This window comes from Zingiber officinale, chromosome 3A, assembly GCF_018446385.1.
Source record: "Zingiber officinale cultivar Zhangliang chromosome 3A, Zo_v1.1, whole genome shotgun sequence".
Taxonomy (NCBI): Eukaryota; Viridiplantae; Streptophyta; class Magnoliopsida; order Zingiberales; family Zingiberaceae; genus Zingiber; species Zingiber officinale.
This window is the reverse complement of record NC_055990.1, coordinates 131,315,886-131,335,545: the sequence shown is the minus strand read 5'-3', so window position 1 is coordinate 131,335,545 and position 19,660 is coordinate 131,315,886. Positions and strand designations below refer to the sequence as shown.

The 19,660-nt window shown below is 41.0% G+C and overlaps 1 protein-coding gene across 1 annotated transcript; it reads left to right on the top strand.

The window, feature by feature from the left end:
• Window positions 1-15,553: 15,553 nt before the first annotated feature.
• On the top strand, window positions 15,554-16,297 carry LOC122052452 (double-stranded RNA-binding protein 1-like). Its single transcript, XM_042613978.1, has 2 exons — window positions 15,554-15,941; window positions 16,161-16,297. The coding sequence occupies exons 1-2, from the start codon at window positions 15,659-15,661 to the stop codon at window positions 16,175-16,177; spliced, it is 300 nt and encodes a 99-aa protein (XP_042469912.1). The 5' UTR covers window positions 15,554-15,658; the 3' UTR covers window positions 16,178-16,297.
• Window positions 16,298-19,660: the final 3,363 nt, after the last annotated feature.

Genomic DNA, 19,660 nt, shown 5'->3' with positions numbered 1-19,660 from the left:
TGCTTGAGATATAGTGAAAAGATGCTTGAAGGTGGATTTTTGCCCAGTCTTAACACTTGCAATGAGATGATAAAGACACTTTACATAGTATCGTGGAAACCATCAGAACTTTGACATCTTTTTTGAACATGGGGCTTGTCCCTGATCAAGAAATATACTTGATTCTAATTGTTGGCTATGGAACAACTGGAGATTATCAAAAAATCATCACACTTTACTATGAGATGGGGCATATGGATCTTGAGCCCAATGTGAGGTTCTATAAGTCCTTGGTTCAAAACCTCTGCAAATGTGGACAAATGAGTGAAGCTGAGAAATTTATTGGCATTTAGGGGCGGAAAGGTTTGACCCCTACTAATTGTATGTATAATTCATTGATCATAGCATATCGTAACAGAGGCGGTATACAGAGAGCACTTATTTTCTATGAGATGATTCAAATGGAGTTGGTGCCATGTTCAGATGCTTTCATGCTTCTAGCAAAAAAAAATGCTAGAAGTTGAACAGTGAGATTTCAACAAAATTCAAATGGTTAGATGTTTATATGGCACTCTCGAGACTGAATTTTGTTTGGTAAGTGGTCTACACATTTAGAAGAATTTGACATGATCACCTCAAGAGATGGTTATGATGGGTGGAGTTTTTACTTGCTTGAGAGGATAGCATCTACGGAAGTTAGGCTATATCATTCAGTAGGAGTTATGAAAATACTGTTTTCCAGGGAATAATACTCCAACAATATGTATATATGAGCATTAATATAAGAAAAAATGACTCATACATTCTACCAGATCAAGTATAATGCATCATGCTTTTGCTCTCTGGCTCTAGAGCACCTTTTCTGTTGGCAAATTAAAGAACTTAACTGTGTTACGAGCAAGATAGCTTGTCGTGTGTTGAAGGAGATGGCATGTCCTTATTCAAGTTTTTTGGAAATGAAAATTGCATACTCATGCTCAAGTACCCTTCTCTGCTGATGACTATAACTTCATACTTTATGATGAACTTCATTCTTTATGGGTCAAGTATTTTGGCTGCCTTGTTTCCATTCATTGCAAATTTTGGTTCACTCATTGAGATGAGGCTCATTGTTGGTTGACTTCTTGAATGTTTTGAAGCCACCAGGGCATGTTGAAAAGAAGATACATTTGAATGAAGACAGTTCAGTGCATGATTTTTGACTTCTTGAATGTTTCAATTCAGTGCATGGTTTTTGACTTGAAGAACACTAAGCAGAGTCATGCATTTATGATGGCAAAACTTCCAACATGCTTGAATTTTCTTTGGGAGTTTGTATTTAGCAGCAAGATCTGCACTTGTAACATTTTATGACTTTGGGGCAAACCGTTTGTTGATTCATTTACTTTCCCAAAATGAAAATTACTGGCTTGGGCATTCGAACAATAATAAGCAGATCCATGCATTCGGGATTGTGCATATTTAAGCTGTCTTGTTGTACGTGTGTGAAGAGAGAATCAAAAATAAGTTCATCTCTTTTCCTTTCAAATGTGATGTTGGCTATCTCTTTTCACTCAAAGTTTCCATTGATATCTCTAGCTAATGGATTTTGCTAGGAGATGGATCTTTTTTATAATCCATTGTGGGGATGCTTGTTTGGTGGTCTGAAATATAGCAAGATCCTGGAGAAAGAAATGTGAAAGGAAAGAAATCCCCGGTCAGCCAGGACCAACTAGACGAGCTCGAGCTTGCGGCCATGATGTCGTGAACTCGCAACAGCCACTAGCTCGTAACCTCTCAGTGACTGCTATGAGTTCGTGGAGTCACTGTGAACTTGCATGGCCTTTCTGCTCGCAAAGACCGTGGAGAGGTTAGCTACAATGTCATTGCGAGGTTGCAGTGAGTCGGAATGAGTGTGAGTTTGTGGTGTGGCCTTGACTCACTTGGTATCGCTGCTACAAGCTCGCAATGGCCATTTTTTTTATGTTTGAGATTGAGATTCACAATCAAAGTTCATTATTCTTGTAGTTATTTTTTTTTGATCAAGTATGAAAAGATTATTTTACCTGGTTTTGGATGGATGAAAAATGTGTCAAAATTATTTGTGGATGAATTTAAACTCTGTCCATCAATTATTTTTTCAATAGGTGAATGAATAAAAGTGTTTCAACTCTCGTACCTTTCATTTTTTTATATTTAATTTATATTTTAGAGCAAATATAAGATAAATTCAGTCTTTTGAAAGATAGATGGGTGACATTAAAATAAATTTTCAATCATAAGCAAACAAATAAATAAGTGATAATTTATAAGGGAACAAAACAATATCTCCATGGAATGCCCAATTGATTAGAGGGTGATAGAATTATTATAATGGGGGTAATTGATCAATTCTTATCGGACACATGCACTCAGAAAAAAAACCCTCCCATCCCTTATCCTCTTGGACAGTCGACTATAAGCTGACCCATGATTTTTCTCCCCTCATATAACCTGGTGACGGGTTGTGAAAGATAACTGAGATAAATATAATCAATTTTTGCTATAATAGAAAAATAAAACACTACTACAACGACTACTACTACTAATAATAATCACATTTCATATTGCAACGTGATACGGGTTATGATAGGTCGGTCTGGCGAATGAAGGAGGGGTTAAGGTCGAGAAGGATAGAAAAGGTATATAGCCGGTCGAGTGAAGGCCGAGTGAGTATCCATATGCTCATACACGCTCGGCCGGGTAGAGCCCGACCGAGCGTAGAGACACTTAGCCTTTTGTATAGTTTTAATATATTACAGGCCGAGTAGAGGCCGAGAGAACATCCATATGTTCATACATACTCGGCCGGGCAAAGCCCGCCCGAGCATAAAGGCACTTAGCCTAATATATGATTTCTAGTACATTACCGGCTGATCGAAGGCCAAGCGAGTACCCACATGCTCATACACACTTGGCCGGGCAAAGTCCGCCCGAGCATAAAAGCACTTAGCCTAATATATGATTTCTAGTGCATTACTGGTTGATCGAAGGTCGAGTGAGTACTTACGTGCTCATACACACTCGGTCGGGCAAAGCTCGCTCGAACATAAAGGCACTTAGCCTTATATATGGTTTCAGGATGTTACCGGCCGACCAAAGGCCGAGCGAGCATCCATGTGCTCATATACGCTCAGCCGGGCAAATCTCGCCCGAGTATAAAGACACTTAGCCTTATATATGGTTCTTAATATGTTACCGTCCGAGCAAAGTGTTGGGACCGAAATGTAGCTAGAGGGCGGGGGATGAATAGCTCGTCGCGTGCTCGTGGTCGGCGTTGTTTGTTTCTTCAAAGATGTGAAGCGGAAATATACAAGAAACAACACACACAACGCTAACAAGTAAATTTACTTTGTATCCACCTCCAAAGGAGGTGACTAGTCCAAGGATCCACACACTCACACACACCTCCACTAATAAACACTCCTTTTCGGTAACTACCGAAGGTGGAGAACCCCTACAAGACTCTCAATACAAGAAGGAAGAGAAGGGCAATAAAGAACAAGCAAAAGCTTACAAGAAGTGCAATAAAAGCCCTAACCCTAACTTCTCTTCTTCGCCTCTTGACTTGGACAAAACTTCCAAGAATCTTCAAGATCTGGCGTGGAGAGCTCTGTGGAGAAGCTAAGGAGTCGCCTATGAAGATCGGAGCTGTATGCGTGATGTTCTGCTGAAGGAATCGAACGTCTGCAGCTAAATACGACGTCAACGGTCGGAGCCCGATCGATTGGATTGCTCTCAATCGATCGGGGAGGCTTTGGATCGATCCACTGATTGATCCAGAGCGCCTCTGTGCTCTCAGGAATTGCCTGGATCAATTGGTCGATCGATCCAGGGCTTACCACGTAGAAACGCGCCACCCCAATCGATCCACTGATCGATTTGGGTCTCTGGATCGATCGACCGATTGATCCGGAGGCGTTCTGTGTTCTGCGACTTTCCCACTCGAGGCTTATCGCGGGGACCTCCCCAATCGATTGACCGATCGATTGGGCATATCCAATCGATCGGCTGATTGATCCAGACATTGGTTTTGCCCAAAATCAAGTCCCAAGCCCCCAAACCAACATCCGGTCAATCCATGACCTGTTGGTTCATAAAACCTAGCATCCAGTCACCCTTGACCAGCTAGGTCTCTCTCACCAAGTGTCTGGTCAATTCCTTTGACCCACTTGAACTTTTTCCTTTTTGCCAAGTATCCGGTCAATCCCTTTGACCTACTTGGACTTTTCTTCCTTGTGCCAAGTATCCGGTCAATCCCTTTGACCTACTTGGACTTTCACCAAATGTCTGGTCAACCTTGACCCATCTGGATTTCCCCATGCCTGACTTCACTCACCAGGACTTCCCTTCTGCCTAGCTTCACTCACTAGGACTTCTCTTCTGCCTGACTTCACTCACCAGGTCTTTCACCTAGCTTCACTCACTAGGATTTTCACCTGGCTTCACTCATCAGGATTTTCCTCTGCCTGTCTTCACTCACCAGGACTTTCACCTAGCTTCACTCACTAGGATTTCCTCACTACCTAGCTTCACTCACTAGGTCTTTCACCTGCCTTCACTCACCAGGATTTTCTTCTGCCTGGCTTCACTCACCGGGACTTCCTTTGCCTAACCTCCAAGTTAGGACTTTCACCTGCCTTCACTCACCAGGATTTTCCAATCAAGTATCCGGTCAACCTTGACCTACTTGACTCTCCATCACAATCTCCACACATGAACAATTGCACCTGCAATCTTCATGTGTTAGTCTACATGTAATGTCAAACATGTATTGTCAACATGTATTGTCAAACCATCAAAACATAAACATTAAGACTCGAGCTTGACCAAATTTAAGCTCAGTCAAACTAGGTCAAACTTGACCTGGGGAATATTGCACCAACAATCTCCCAACACAAAGCCCGACCGAACGTAAAGTCACTCAGCCTTATAGTACATTCTTGAACGGAACATGCTCAACAAAAGGTATTCCTCATATACGACCGGCTTGAACGACCGGCTGAGATATGCTCAATAAAAGGTATTTCTCATATACGACCAGCCGAGATATGCTCAATAGAAGGTATTCTTAATATATACAGCTAGCTTGAACGACTGGTTAAGACATGTGCAGCAAAAGGTATCATTAATATATGCAGCCGGCTTGAACGACCGATCGAGACATGCCCAACAGAATATTTGATGGGAAATATCTTTTAGAACCTTCTTTAGTTATGATGATGTGTCACCATTATAAATATAAGTCATAAATGACAAAAGAGCTACATCTGGGGTACAAGGAAGATTCCTTAAAGGATTATTGCACGAAGTATAGAAGATGACTTCATCTCCTAACAAACCCTAATGAACTGGGGACTACTTCACGACTACAGAGGCCACATGAGGTAGTATAAAAAGGGGGATCTTCTCCGTTGGCAAGGTACACAAGTTCTAGCATCTAAACTCTATTTCAAACTACTTCAATTACTGTTCTTCTTCTTTTTCCTTCCACCTTGAGAGAGAAACTGACTTGAGCGTCGGAGGGCCTAGCCAGGGATCCCCACCTCGGTCTTAGGTCACTAAGGCTTTATTGGTTTGTCTCACTGTGCGTAGCATTATGGAGAGGTTCTTTTAGGGCTCCCGGAGGCTACCTTCATCAAGGATCATCGTTTACCGAATCCAGCGCATGTCTTCGCAGATTTCAAATAAAATCAAATTTAGCGTCGTCTGTGGGAAAGTATTCACTAGGATTTGAAGCTACAAGGATGGAGGAAGCTGGAAAACCTAACACTATTACTATATCACAGGAGGATTCGGAGTTGCTCATCAACTCTAGGGTGTAAAAGATATTATAACAACAACAACAAGTCAACACTGTTGGCATGCTACCTGTAGCACCACCTTTGACGATGTAGGTAACTTCTCATCATAGAGAGAGAGAGATCAAGGGGGGAGATCCGGTTCAATTGCTCTCTGCCCCTCTCTCTCCCACTCAACTCCCTAAAGCATATTTCCGAACACCTCTTGAACAAGGAGGACGAAAGGTAATTCTTCAGGAGTCTTTTGGAGAAACTCCCGTAAGAGAAAAATGAAAAGGGAAGATTGTAGTCAATGATAGTTCTCCTGAAAGGATTATCACTCCATTTTCTCAACGAGTGTTGGATGATCCTTTGTCGAAGTATTATCAAAATTTAAATGTCAGAGAATACTCGGGAACAACTGATCCCGAGGATCATCTTCTTAAATTTGAACATGCGGTGCTCCTCCAACAATTTACCGATAGAGTTAAATGTCGGATGTTCCTTACTATATTTGGAGGAGTAGCTCAGAGGTGGTTCAAACGACTACTAAAAAATTCTATTCATCGCTTTAAGGATTTTCGCAAGGTATTCCTACATCATTTCTCTAGCAATCGGAGATATCAGAAAACCCCTTGGAGTCTTTTTTTTTTCAATCAAACAGGGGCCTAAAGAATCTATCAGAGCTTATATTAAGAAGTTCAACCAAGTGATCATCAATTTCCCTTCGACCACAACAAAGATCTTGGTAAGCATCTTTTTCCAAGGGCTTAACGATAATGATTTCTTTAAAGACTTAGTCAGGAACCCTTCCACCAATTTTGACATATTGATTGAATGAGCTTCAGAGTTCATCAATGTGGAGGAAGCTCAAGCCACTCGGAAGAAGGATATTATTACTTCTATGTTGATTCCTGCTGTAGCACGTCCGGTGGAACCTGTCCTACCCCCTAAAGGACATTAGGCAGATCCACATCATCGTCTTCCAGACCTCGGCCTTAAGCAGTACAGCATGTAGATGCTCCCCCACGTTTTTCTCAAAGGTGGTGCATGTATCATCTGACCAGCACCCACAACACAGAAACTTATTTTACTCTAAAGAATCAGCAGGTGGGTAACACTCGCTATCATCGATGTTCTCGAATCTCAAATCGTCCGCGATATCCACGACAGAATAGTCCTCTCAAAATTGAATATCAATCAAGAGGATACAAGAGGGAATATTACCTCTCTCTACTGTACAAGTACAAAGACCTGACCAAGTACAATCAGAGCCACCATCGACTCGACAGGAAGAAAATTACAATAATGCTGCTAGGGGTAATATCAATATGATAGCGGGAGGACCCACTGATGGTGATTCAAACCGGGCGAGAAAGTCGCATGCTCAGAAATTTATGATTCATGCCGTTGGATGTAGTGCTGAGAAGGCGGTAGGGCCGGAAATCAATTTTGGGCCCAGAGATTTAGTAGGGGTGGAAGTACCCCATGATGATGCATTAATAATTAAGGTTGTTATAACCAATTACAACATTTCATGTACTTTTATTGATATTGGTACCTCTGTTAATATTATCTTTAAACAAGCTTTTGATCAGCTGTGGATCGATCCGAGTGAGCTTCAGCCTATGGTTACTCCATTATACGGGTTCACATGCAATGATATACAACCACTAGGTCAAAGAATGAGCCATATCTTTAGGGGAGGAGCCCCTTATGCGGACACGCCGATCGGTCTTCATGGTGGTGGACGCCCCATTAGCGTATAATGTTATCCTGGGTCGGTCGGCCTTGAATGAATTCAGGGCGGTCATTTCTACTTTCTGTCAGAAGATTAAATTCTCTGTTGATGACCAAGTGGGCGAAGTCAAAGGAGATCAAATAGTAGCACACAAGTGCTATGTGAAGGTTGTGAGGGCAGAAGCTAATACCGCCCGAAAGGCTCAGAGAATGGATATCAATGTCATCCATGGAAAATTGCCCACCCTTGTATATGAGGAGAAGGAAGAGGTGCAGATACAAGTCGGTCGATCGGAAGCCACTACCCACATTGCATTCGACTTTGCTCCTGATCTCAAGGTGGGCTTGATAAAATGTCTTATGAAAAATAGTGATGTGTTCACCTGGACACCTAAGGAGGTGAAAGGTGTGGCATCAACGGTTATGGAGCATGTTCAGGGATCTCAACAAGGCTTGCCCAAAGGATTATTATCCTCTGCCTCATATAGATCAAGTGATGGACTCTACGGCTGGATGTGAATTCATTAGTATGCTGGACGCCTATTAGGAGTATCACCAAATTCCACTTGCTAAGGCGGATCAAGAAAATATTAGCTTTATAATTGCTAAAGGTACTTATTGTTACAATGTTATGCCTTTTGGTTTAAAGAATGTAGAAGCTACTTATTAGAGGCTCATGAACAAGGTTTTTCAAAAGCAGATTGGAAGAAATATGGAAGTTTACGTGGATGATATTCTTATTAAATCTACACAGGCTTCTAGTTTATGTGCTGATATTGAAGAAACTTGTAGGACTCTAAGGAGGTATAGACTCAAACTCAATCCCAAAAAATATTTATTTAGGGCCAAGAGTGGGAAGTTCCTAGGATACATGGTGACCGAGCGGGGAATAGAAGTCAATCCCAGCAAAGTAAAAGTACTACAAGACATGACGCCTCCACGGACCCTAAAGGAAGCACAAAGATTGACAGGGAGGATTACCATCCTGTCTCGCTTCATCTCTCGGTCGGCCGATCGGAGTCTCCCCTTCTTCAAAGTACTTTAACTAGAAACTAAATTTCAATAGGATGAGGATTACAATAAGGCATTTGAGGAGCTGAAAGAATATTTGTCTACTCTCCCTGTATTAGCTAAACCAATACTATGAGAGACTTTGTGGGTGTACTTATCAGCCAACAATCATGCTGTTGGTTCTGTATTAGTGAGGCAGGAAGAGAAAGAATAGTTACCTGTGTATTTTTTGAGTCATTTATTAAAAGGAGCAGAGTGCCGATATACGACACTCGAGAAGTTAGCATATGGATTGGTTTTAGCAGCTCGGAGATTACGTCCTTATTTTCTGTCACACCCAATTATAGTATTGACTAACAACACTCTTGGTCGGGTACTCATTAACCCAAAAGTGTCCAGAAAATTGATCAAGTGGGCGACCAAACTTAGTGAATATGATATACAGTATCAGCCTCGGGCGACAATCAAAGCTCAAGCTTTGATAGATTTTATAACAGAAATACCAAGTCCAGAAACAGAGAAAATCTAAATCATCTATGTGGATGGATCTTATACTCGACAAGATAGTAGAATTGGGATTCTTCTTATATCTCCTAGAGAAAATCGAATACAACTATCTGTTAGATTGAATTATAGAGCCACCAACAATTAGGCCGAATATGAAACATTGATAGCAAGCTTACAGGCTGCTAAGCATGTGGGTGCACAGTTGACTAATGCTAAGTAGATTATATTTGAAGTTATCAGCTAATAACACTTTTTTAAACAATAAAGTCAATTTTGAGTTTGATATTACCTATGTCAATTACCTTGAGTTTATCGTTGTTCCCAAAGGCAACTATTCCTAAGCTTTTGTATATTAGTTAAGTGAATTTGGTGTGATGTCTAGTCATGTGTCTAGAATATCCACTGTCCAATATTCACTTTATTTTCTACAAAAAAGGTAGGAATTGTAGGATCGGAAAGTGCAGGGGGGGTTGAATATTACTCTTGGCTAATTCGTTCGTTTTAAAAGTATCGAGTAAATTGCAGTGGAATAAGAACAATTAAAGAAAATAATGACACAAGTTTGTTTTACTTGGTTCGAAACCTGTGACGACTGCTACTCCAAGGCCCACATTCGTTGAGTGTTTACACTTGGTAATTCATTATCAATCTGAAATATTACAAATTAAAGTACAGTTAATTAAGTGTAGTAAAAATATACCAACAACTAAGAAATCTGGAATTTGAGCTTTAGGTTGTTGGAACAGTGTTATGACTTTGCCGGAATGTCTTTTGAGCAGCACACAGAAGAAGATTTACAAATTTCTAATTGTTAATTTGCCTATGCTCAAACTAGGCTTAAGTAAGCCATTGAGGGCGCCTCCAACCTCCATTGAGGGTGCCTTCAGCCAAGGTTCTATCCCCATTTCCACGGTGCCGATAAGCTCCGCTGCCTGCACCGCTTATCCACCGAAGGCGCCTCCAAGCTCCATGGAGGGCACCCTCCATCTTGCATTCAAGGCGCCTTCCATCTCCTTGGAAGGCACCTTCGCGCCATGCTGTGCGAGGCTTTCAACCAAGGCACCCGAGGCGCCTCCAAGCTCCATGGAGGGTGCCTCGGGAACTATTCATCCGAGGCTTTTAAGTCTTTTTCTCTCTCTGCAAGATGCGTTAGTCCAAAATACAAAATATATCCTATAAAATAGAGTTAGCACAATAAAATATGAAATAATAAGTTATAGTTTCCAGACTGTCCGGTTCTGACTTCGGATTTCACCTCCGGAAACCCTAGGTCAAACTAACGCCTACTGTTCCCTCACCGAGGAACGCGCCCTCACCTACTCCTCTCAGGAGAGTTTATGTGATGCTAGACTGGTTCTCCAGACCGACTGGACTTTTTCTCAGCACTCAAGGCTTTTGGTCTTCATGTTGGACGTCTGCTCCATGACTCGTCTAGACTTCCACCCGGTCTGCAACCACCAGGATCAACTTAGAGTCCCTGACTCTAGGATTTTGCCCGAAGCACTCGACCCATCAAGACTTTCCGCCTAGGGTTACCACCTCCTAGGACCTAGGGTTACCACCCCCTAAGATTTTCCACTTGCCTAACCGCAGTTAGGACTTTTCATCACCTAGGGTTACCCCCCTAGAACTTAGGGTTAGCTCCCCCTAGGGTTTTCCACCTTCCTAGAATCCACTAGGACTTTTGTCTAAGATAACTTAAGACTTTCTTGCAAGCTCAATCAACCTTATTAGACAACAAGATATCTTAACTTTTGAATCCTTTGCCATTATCAAAACACTGGTTTGATCGTATGGTGCTTCTTGCACTAACAGGAATTTCTTTATTAATTGGATAGATTTAGTTGAATTCGAATTTTAAGGTTTAGATTTAATTTTAAGTTTTAACTTATTGTTTAAGTTAACTTAATTTAATTTAACTTTATCTATTTATTTTACCTAAATTTAATTTTAATTTAATTCAAATTTAATTTAATTTAATTCTAAATATTTTGTCTTAATCATCTCACCTGATCTATATTTTCAATCAGATAAACCTATGATTTTATAAAATGAATTAAGTTCAATTTCAGGGTTTAGTTTAACTTTGTGTTATATTCAAGTTTAGTTTTGGGTTCAACAAATAAATATTTTTTGGATAAACTTCTGGGATATGGTGAGTCACCTAGACATCATTAAAGTAGTACAAAATCTTGATCTAACTAGTTAGGATCCGTAAGGGGTAGTGATCTTGTCTGAAATCTGCGAGGTGGTGCGCTGGCTCCGATGAACGACAGTTTTTGATGAAGACGAACTTTTGAAGATCTAGAAGAGCTCCTCAACGATCCTACACACAATGAGACGAGCCAACAAAGCGTTAGTGACCTAAGACCAGAGTGAGGATCCCTGGCTAGGCTCTTCGATGCTCAAGGCAGTTCCTCTCTCAAGGGTGGAAGAAGAAGAAGAAGTACAGTAACTGAAGTACTTTAAAATAGAGTTTAGATACTAGAACTTGCTTACCTTGCCAACAGAGAGGATCCTCCTTTTATACTACCTCATGTAACCTCCATAGTCATGAAGTGGTCCCCGATTTGTTAAAGTTTATTAGGAGATGAAGTCACCTTCTAAGTTTCGTGTAATAATCCATTAAGGAATCTTTTTTGTACCCCAGATATACCTCTTTTATTGTTTGTGACTCATATTTATGATGAAATATGCATAGGAACACGTTACTATAACTGAAGAAGCTTCTAGAAGATATTTCCGGCCAAATTTATTAGGCTATCATATTTATATACTTCTGTTAAGCATGTCTCGACCGATCATTCAAGTCGGTTGTGTATATATTAAGAATACCTTGAGAATACCTTCTAAGCATGTTTCGGCCGAGAATATCTATGAGCTTTATAAGGCTGAGTGCCTTTACGCTCGGCCAGGTTTTGCCCGGTTGTGCCCCTATACACTCACTGGTGCTCGCTCGTCCTTTATTCGATCGATGATATATTAAAAGCTTTTATAAGGCTAAATACTTTTATGCTCGGCTGGACTCTGTCTGACCGGGCGCGTATAAGCACATGAGCGCTCGCTCAGCCTTCACTCGACTAGTAACATACTAAAAGCTTCTATATATAAGGTTAAGTACCTTTACACTCAATCGAGCTTTGCCCGACCAAACGCGTATATGTACGATAGTACTCGTTCGACCTTTAGTCGACCGGTAACATACTAAAAGCTTCTATATATAAAGTTAAGTAGCTTTGCACTCAATCGAGCATTGCTCGGCCGAGCACATATACATACAATAGTACTTGCTTGGCCTTTGGTCAGTCGGTAATATACTAAAAACTATATATAAGGCTAAGTGCGTTTACGCTCGATCGGGCTTTGCCCGGCCGAGTGCATATACGTACAATAGTACTCGCTCGGCCTTTAATCGACTAGTAATATACTAAAAATTATATATAAGGCTAAGTGCCTTTATGCTCGATCGGGCTTTGCCCGGCCGAGTGCATATACGTACAATAGTACTCGCTCGGCCTTTAGTCGGCCGGTAATATACTAAAAATTATATATAAGGCTAAGTGTCTTTATGCTCAATTGGGCTTTGCCCGACAGAGCGTATATACATATAATAGTACTCGCTCGGCCTTTAGTCGGCCGATAATATACTAAAAACTATATATAATGCTAAATATCTTTATGCTCGATCGGGCTTTGTCCGACCAAGCGCATATACATACAATAGTACTTGCTCGACCTTTAGTCGGCCGGTAATATACTAAAAACTATATATAAGGCTAAATATCTTTACGCTCGATCGTGCTTTGCCTGGTCGAGCGCCTGTAAGCACATTAGTGCTCCCTCGGCCTTTTATTTGGTCGTTCATCATCCTATCTTTCTCGACCATGACCTCTACTTCGCTTGCCAGACCACTTCATCATAACTCATATCACTAGCCTCCCCTTCAAGTATAGTCGAAGGAGGTATGATCGACTGACTAGATATGAGTTTCAATTTTGTTTGTTTGCTCTACTCGTATAACTTATTACCCTATGCTTTCTTTTTCCTTTTCTTTTAACCGTATCTTGAGAGTCATGCAGCTTTTCAAAATTATCTCATCGGTGATTGGTCTTTCAATGGAAAGAGAATGTTCGAAGATATGACATCTCAGCATATGATTTGGTATGTTCTGTCTATCATAAATGTCTCTTTATAGATGAGTGTCACGTAGCATTTTTTCCTATTTCTTAAAGCTACCTTTAATATGCTTTTTTATCAATGTCCTATCACATTCTTATTAGCAAATCAACGCTCCTCCTTTCACGAGCTGTTTCAATTTAACGACGATCCTTATATCTCCCTAAAACCCTAAATCTTTCTTATTTCTTTACTCTTCACCTTCCTCAACTCACTTTCTGGTGATTCTCTCTTTCGACTTTCTCCGATGAGGAATTACTAGCTCCTTGGTATGCTCAAACCCATTCTTCCTTTAGTACTGTCGATCGAATTTCCATTCGCTCTCAGTACGAAATCCTTCAAGAATATCATATCAAGGTACCGCACCCTGAGGCTTATCCCCATCTTCCTCTTGATGATTATGTTACCTTCTTCAAAGATCAATTGGTGGCAGGTTTATGCTTCCCTATTCCTCCATTCTTATCGAAGATTAGACAATATTTCGATATTCTTTTATAACAATTTGCTCCAAATGCTTTTCGATATCTATATAGGTTGTTCATGTTATTTCGCCTTTTCAGTATCCCTCTCACTCCTCAAAACTTCTTCATGTTCTCTTATCCAAAAAAATCGGAGCCGGGAGTATTCCTCTTCCAATCTCGTCCCAAGATGTTGTTCTTTACAGACATGCCGTCATCCAACAAGGGTTGGAAATCACGTTTTTTCTTTATAAAAGTTCCTAGACCTATTACATGGTCTACCTCATGGTAATCTTCTTTCTCCCCTCTTCATGATGTAAAAGAACTTCATCAACAACCAGTCTTTTTTTATTATTACAATAGATTGCTTAGTCACGACTTTTTTATTCATGAATGGATACGTAGTGATCTTTTGTATATTTTTGGCCTGAGCTCTGTTTAAAAGAGATTACAATGTTCCTTTGGTAAGTTTTGACATCTTAACTATTACTCTTTTACTAACTAAAATACTCTTTTATTTATTGTAGTGGATGCTGTATTCAGAGCTCTGGTTGACAAGGAAATTAACCTAGAAGAGGAGGTATTACTAGCCAAGGAACGAGAGCTCAATGCAGAGCTTAATGCCGAGCCAGTTCAACCTTCTGATACTCCTTTGTCTGAACCCACTATCCAACCCGTGATCGCTTCTAGCTCTCACACCATTTCCGAGGAGACGACCACAAATTTACCCCCCCCCCCCCCTGCCAGAGGACACCCCTTTAGAGCTACAAGAGCAGACACCGGAAACTACTCCTACAAGAAAACACCCTAGGCGACGGTTAACCTTAGCGCCCCTCCTCAAGAAATGAGTTATTTCTGTTCCTGAAGATATGCCCATAGGAGATATTCAAATCACTTCTCCTGAACCTACCCTATCATCCTTATATCTTATTATCGCTTCCCCACTATTCATCCACAGGAAGACCCTTCCATTCAAAGTGTTGAGTTTGTTATGTCCTTCCCAGGACAAATTCCTTTACCCCCAAGAAACTCAGGATCCTCCTTTTCTCTTTTCTCCTCCTTCACTTCACACTTCTTTATCGTCCTCCTCCACATCTTCTTCCACCCTTCCAATATTATTCTCTTTATCTTCTTTCACATTAGAGGTTGAGAAATGTTGTTTCCTCTATTTATGCAATAACTAGAGACTAGTTACATAATTTTATCATTTTATATAGACAAATGGATGAGACATTTTTTTATTAAAAAAAATTAGTATGATTCTGAAAACATCTTCAATGTAAGTTTTATAAGAGGTTTGTAAAATCTAAAAAGCTGAATAAAAAATGTTCAACCATTGTAGTGATGAGGTTTGAGGTTTTAGTTTAAAAGTAGTAGTGAAAATATAAATATGTTCTTTTGTCTTGAATTTGATATAATATTCATGAAGTCATGCTCATGTTATGAATTAGATCATAAAAAAGTTCATTTAGAATTTTAATCATTGAAAATATTTTTAATAAATTTTCATATTATTAATGTGATATAATAGGATCCTAACAAAATTTATTTAGAGCTTTTATCATTAAAAATATTATGATAAAATATATCTCAGTCTTAATTTTTATTCAAATATATATATATATATATATATATATATATATATATATATATTAAACTAGTGTATAAACTTCTGTACAACATGACATCTATTCACGAGACGAAAATGGAATTGACAACTTGGTACGTCGAAGTTTTTTATTCTCTAAACACGAAAATAATATGAACTCGTGAAGACTCTCTGCCCAATTTTATTTTATTATCGGGTTTATTTAGTAAATGTAACCGTCCCATCAGTCTCCTCGGGTCGCGCGGCCTACACTGCCGGTTGCACTCCACCAAAACCCTCCCTTTACCCTTTCCATTCCACCGCTACTTTTACTTTCGATTCACTTCCCCCACCCATTTTCCTTTCCTCGTCGCCGATCGCAATCGGGAATCGTCCCGGATATGCACAAGAGCCGGCTCCAGGAGCTCTGCCAGCGCCAGCAATGGTCGCTTCCGGAGTACGCCACCTCACATGACGGCCCTGCCCACAATTTCCGCTTTAGCGCTACCGTCACCGTCAACGGCTCCTCGTTCCACTCCCCCGATCTCTCCCGGACATCCAAGGAAGCTCAGAACAAGGCCGCGCTGGTCGCTTTCGAGCAGCTCTCTGACGTGGTCCCGCAGTCGCCGCCCGTGGACTTACCACCGCCTCCAACCCCTGCACCGGCCCTTCCTATAGATCTTGGTGAGCTTTTCTATTCTTGAATCTTGTATTTTGCGTCTGGGAGTGCTTTTTCGACGGGGAAGCTCGGTTGATTAATGGTTCTATGGAATATGCGCATTGCTTGAGGCGGAATTTTAAATCAAATTTCTTCTATTTGATCTTTGTATTTGAAATCGAAGTTTTTCCATTTTTTAAGTTTTGCTAACATTTTTTTCTCTTGTTTTTTCTTGTTTTGTGTAGGTTTCCGTTGTGTATAGCTAGCATAGCATAGAGAGGCATCTTCTAGTTTAGTGGCTTAAAATTGACTGAGTATGTAAATTAGCTATAACTTTCAGGCATCATGTTTGCTTTCATTTTATCGATAATTTGCTTAATTCAAGTTTTTCAAATCACCATTTAGTACTCTGCTTATCTTCATATGCATATATCTCTTTTATGATGTCGTGAACTCGCAACAGCCACTAGCTCGTAACCTCTCAGCGACTACTATGTGTTCATGGAGTCACTGTGAACTTGCATGGCCTTTCTGCTCGCAAAGACTGTGGAGAGGTTAGCTACAATGTCATTGCGAGTTTGCAGTGAGTCGGAATGAGTGTGAGTTTGTGGTGTGGCCTTGACTCACTTGGTATCGCTGCTACAGGCTCGCAATGGGCATTTTTTTGATGTTTGAGATTGAGATTCACAATCAAAGTTCATTATTCTTGTAGTAATTTTTTTTTTATCAAGTATGAAAAGATTATTTTACCTGGTTTTGGATGGATGAAAAATGTGTCAAAATTATTTGTGGATGAATTTAAACTCTGTCCATCAATTATTTTTTCAATAGGTGAATGAATAAAAGTGTTTCAACTCTCATACCATTCATTTTTTTATATTTAATTTATATTTTAGAGCAAATATAAGATAAATTCAGTCTTTTGAAAGATAGATGGGTGACATTAAAATAAATTTTTAATCATAAGCAAACAAATAAATAAGTGCTAATTTATAAGGGAACAAAACAATATCTCCATGGAATGCCCAATTGATTAGAGGGTGATAGAATTATTATAATGGGGGTAAGAGATCAATTCTTATCGGACACATGCACTCAGAGAAAAAACTCTCCCATCCCTTATCCACTTGGACAGTTGACTATAAGCTGACCCATGATTTTTCTCCCCTCATATAACCTGGAGACGGGTTGTGAAAGATAACTGAGATAAATATAATCACTTTTTGCTATAATAGAAAAATAAAACACTACTACAACGACTACTACTACTAATAATAATCACATTTCATATTGCAACGTGATACGGGTTATGATAGGTCGGTCTGGCGAATGAAGGAGGGGTCAAGGTCGAGAAGGATAGAAAAAGTATATAGCCGGTCGAGTGAAGGCCGAGTGAGTATCCATATGCTCATACACGTTCGGCCGGGTAGAGCCCGACCGAGCGTAGAGACACTTAGCCTTTTGTATAGTTTTAATATATTACAGGCCGAGTAGAGGCCGAGAGAACATCCATATGTTCATACATACTCGGCCGGGCAAAGCCCGCCCGAGCATAAAGGCACTTAGCCTAACATATGATTTCTAGTACATTACCGGCTGATCGAAGGCCAAGCGAGTACCCACGTGCTCATACACACTTGGCCGGGCAAAGTCCGCCCGAGCATAAAAGCACTTAGCCTAATATATGATTTCTAGTACATTACTGGTTGATCAAAGGCCGAGTGAGTACTCACGTGCTCATACACACTCGGTCGGGCAAAGCTCGCTCGAACATAAAGGCACTTAGCCTTATATATGGTTTCAGGATGTTACCGGTCGACCAAAGGCCGAGCGAGCATCCATGTGCTCATATACGCTCAGCCGGGCAAATCTCGCCCGAGTATAAAGACACTTAGCCTTATATATGGTTCTTAATATGTTACCGTCCGAGCAAAGTGTTGGGACCGAAATGTAGCTAGAGGGGGGATGAATAGCTCGTCGCGTGCTCGTGGTCGGCGTTGTTTGTTTCTTCAAAGATGTGCAGCGGAAATATACAAGAAACAACACACACAACGTTAACAAGTAGATTTACTTGGTATCCACCTCCAAAGGAGGTGACTAGTCCAAGGATCCACACACTCACACACACCTCCACTAATAAACACTCCTTTTCGGTAACTACCGAAGGTGGAGAACCCCTACAAGACTCTCAATACAAGAAGGAAGAGAAGGGCAATAAAGAACAAGCAAAAGCTTACAAGAAGTGCAATAAAAGCCCTAACCCTAACTTCTCTTCTTCGCCTCTTGACTTGGACAAAACTTCCAAGAATCTTCAAGATCTGGCGTGGAGAGCTCTGTGGAGAAGCTATGGAGTCGCCTGTGAAGATCGGAGCTGTATGCATGATGTTCTGCTGAAGGAATCGAATGTCTGCAGCTAAATACGACGCCAACGGTCGGATCCCGATCGATTGGATTGCTCTCAATCGATCGGGGAGGCTTTGGATCGATCCACTGATTGATCCAGAGCGCCTCTGTGCTCTCAGGAATTGCCTGGATCTATCGGTCGATCGATCCAGGGCTTATCACGCAGAAACGCGCCACCCCAATCGATCCACTGATCGATTTGGGTCTCTGGATCGATCGACCGATTGATCCGGAGGCGTTCTGTGTGTTCTGCAACTTGCCCACTCGAGGCTTGTCGCGGGGACCTTCCCAATCGATTAACCGATCGATTGGGCATCATCCAATCGATCGGCTGATCGATCCAAACATTGGTTTTGCCCAAAATCAAGTCCCAAGCCCCCAAACCAACATCCGGTCAATTCATGACCTGTTGGTTCATAAAACCTAGCATCCGGTCACCCTTGACCAGCTTGGTCTCTCTTACCAAGTGTCTGGTTAATTCCTTTGACCCACTTGGACTTTTCCCTTTCTGCCAAGTATCTGGTCAATCCCTTTGACCTATTTGGACTTTCACCAAATGTCTGGTCAACCTTGACCCATCTGAATTTCCCCGTGCCTGGCTTCACTCACCAGGACTTCCCTTCTGCCTAGCTTCACTCACTAGGACTTCTCTTCTGCCTGGCTTCACTCACCAGGTCTTTCACCTAGCTTCACTCACTAGGATTTTCACCTGGCTTCACTTACCAGGATTTTTCTCTGCCTGTCTTCACTCACCAGGACTTTCACCTAGCTTCACTCACTAGGATTTCCTCACTGCCTAACTTCACTCACTAGGTCTTTCACCTGGCTTCACTCACCAGGATTTTCTTCTGCCTGGCTTCACTCACCAGAACTTCCTTTGCCTAACCTCCAAGTTAGGACTTTCACCTAGCTTCACTCACCAGGATTTTCCAATCAAGTATCCGGTCAACCTTGACCTACTTGACTCTCCATCACAATCTCCACACATGAACAATTGCACCTGCAATCTCCATGTGTTAGTTTACATGTAATGTCAAACATGTATTGTCAACATGTATTGTCAAACCATCAAAACATAAACATTAAGACTCGAGCTTGACCCAATTCAAGCTCAGTCAAACTAGGTCAAATTTGACCTGGGGAATATTGCACCAACAATCTCCCAACACAGAGCCCGACCGAACGTAAAGTCACTCAGCCTTATAGTACATTCTTGAACGGAACATGCTCAACAAAAGGTATTCCTCATATACGACCGGCTTGAACGACCGGCTGAGATATGCTCAATAAAAGGTATTTCTCATATACGACCAACCGAGATATGCTCAATAGAAGGTATTCT

What these genes read in the sequence shown, in the direction of transcription:
- LOC122052452 (XM_042613978.1), top strand. Translation starts at nt 15,659, where the DNA reads ATGCACAAGAGCCGGCTCCAGGAGCTCTGCCAGCGCCAGCAATGGTCG.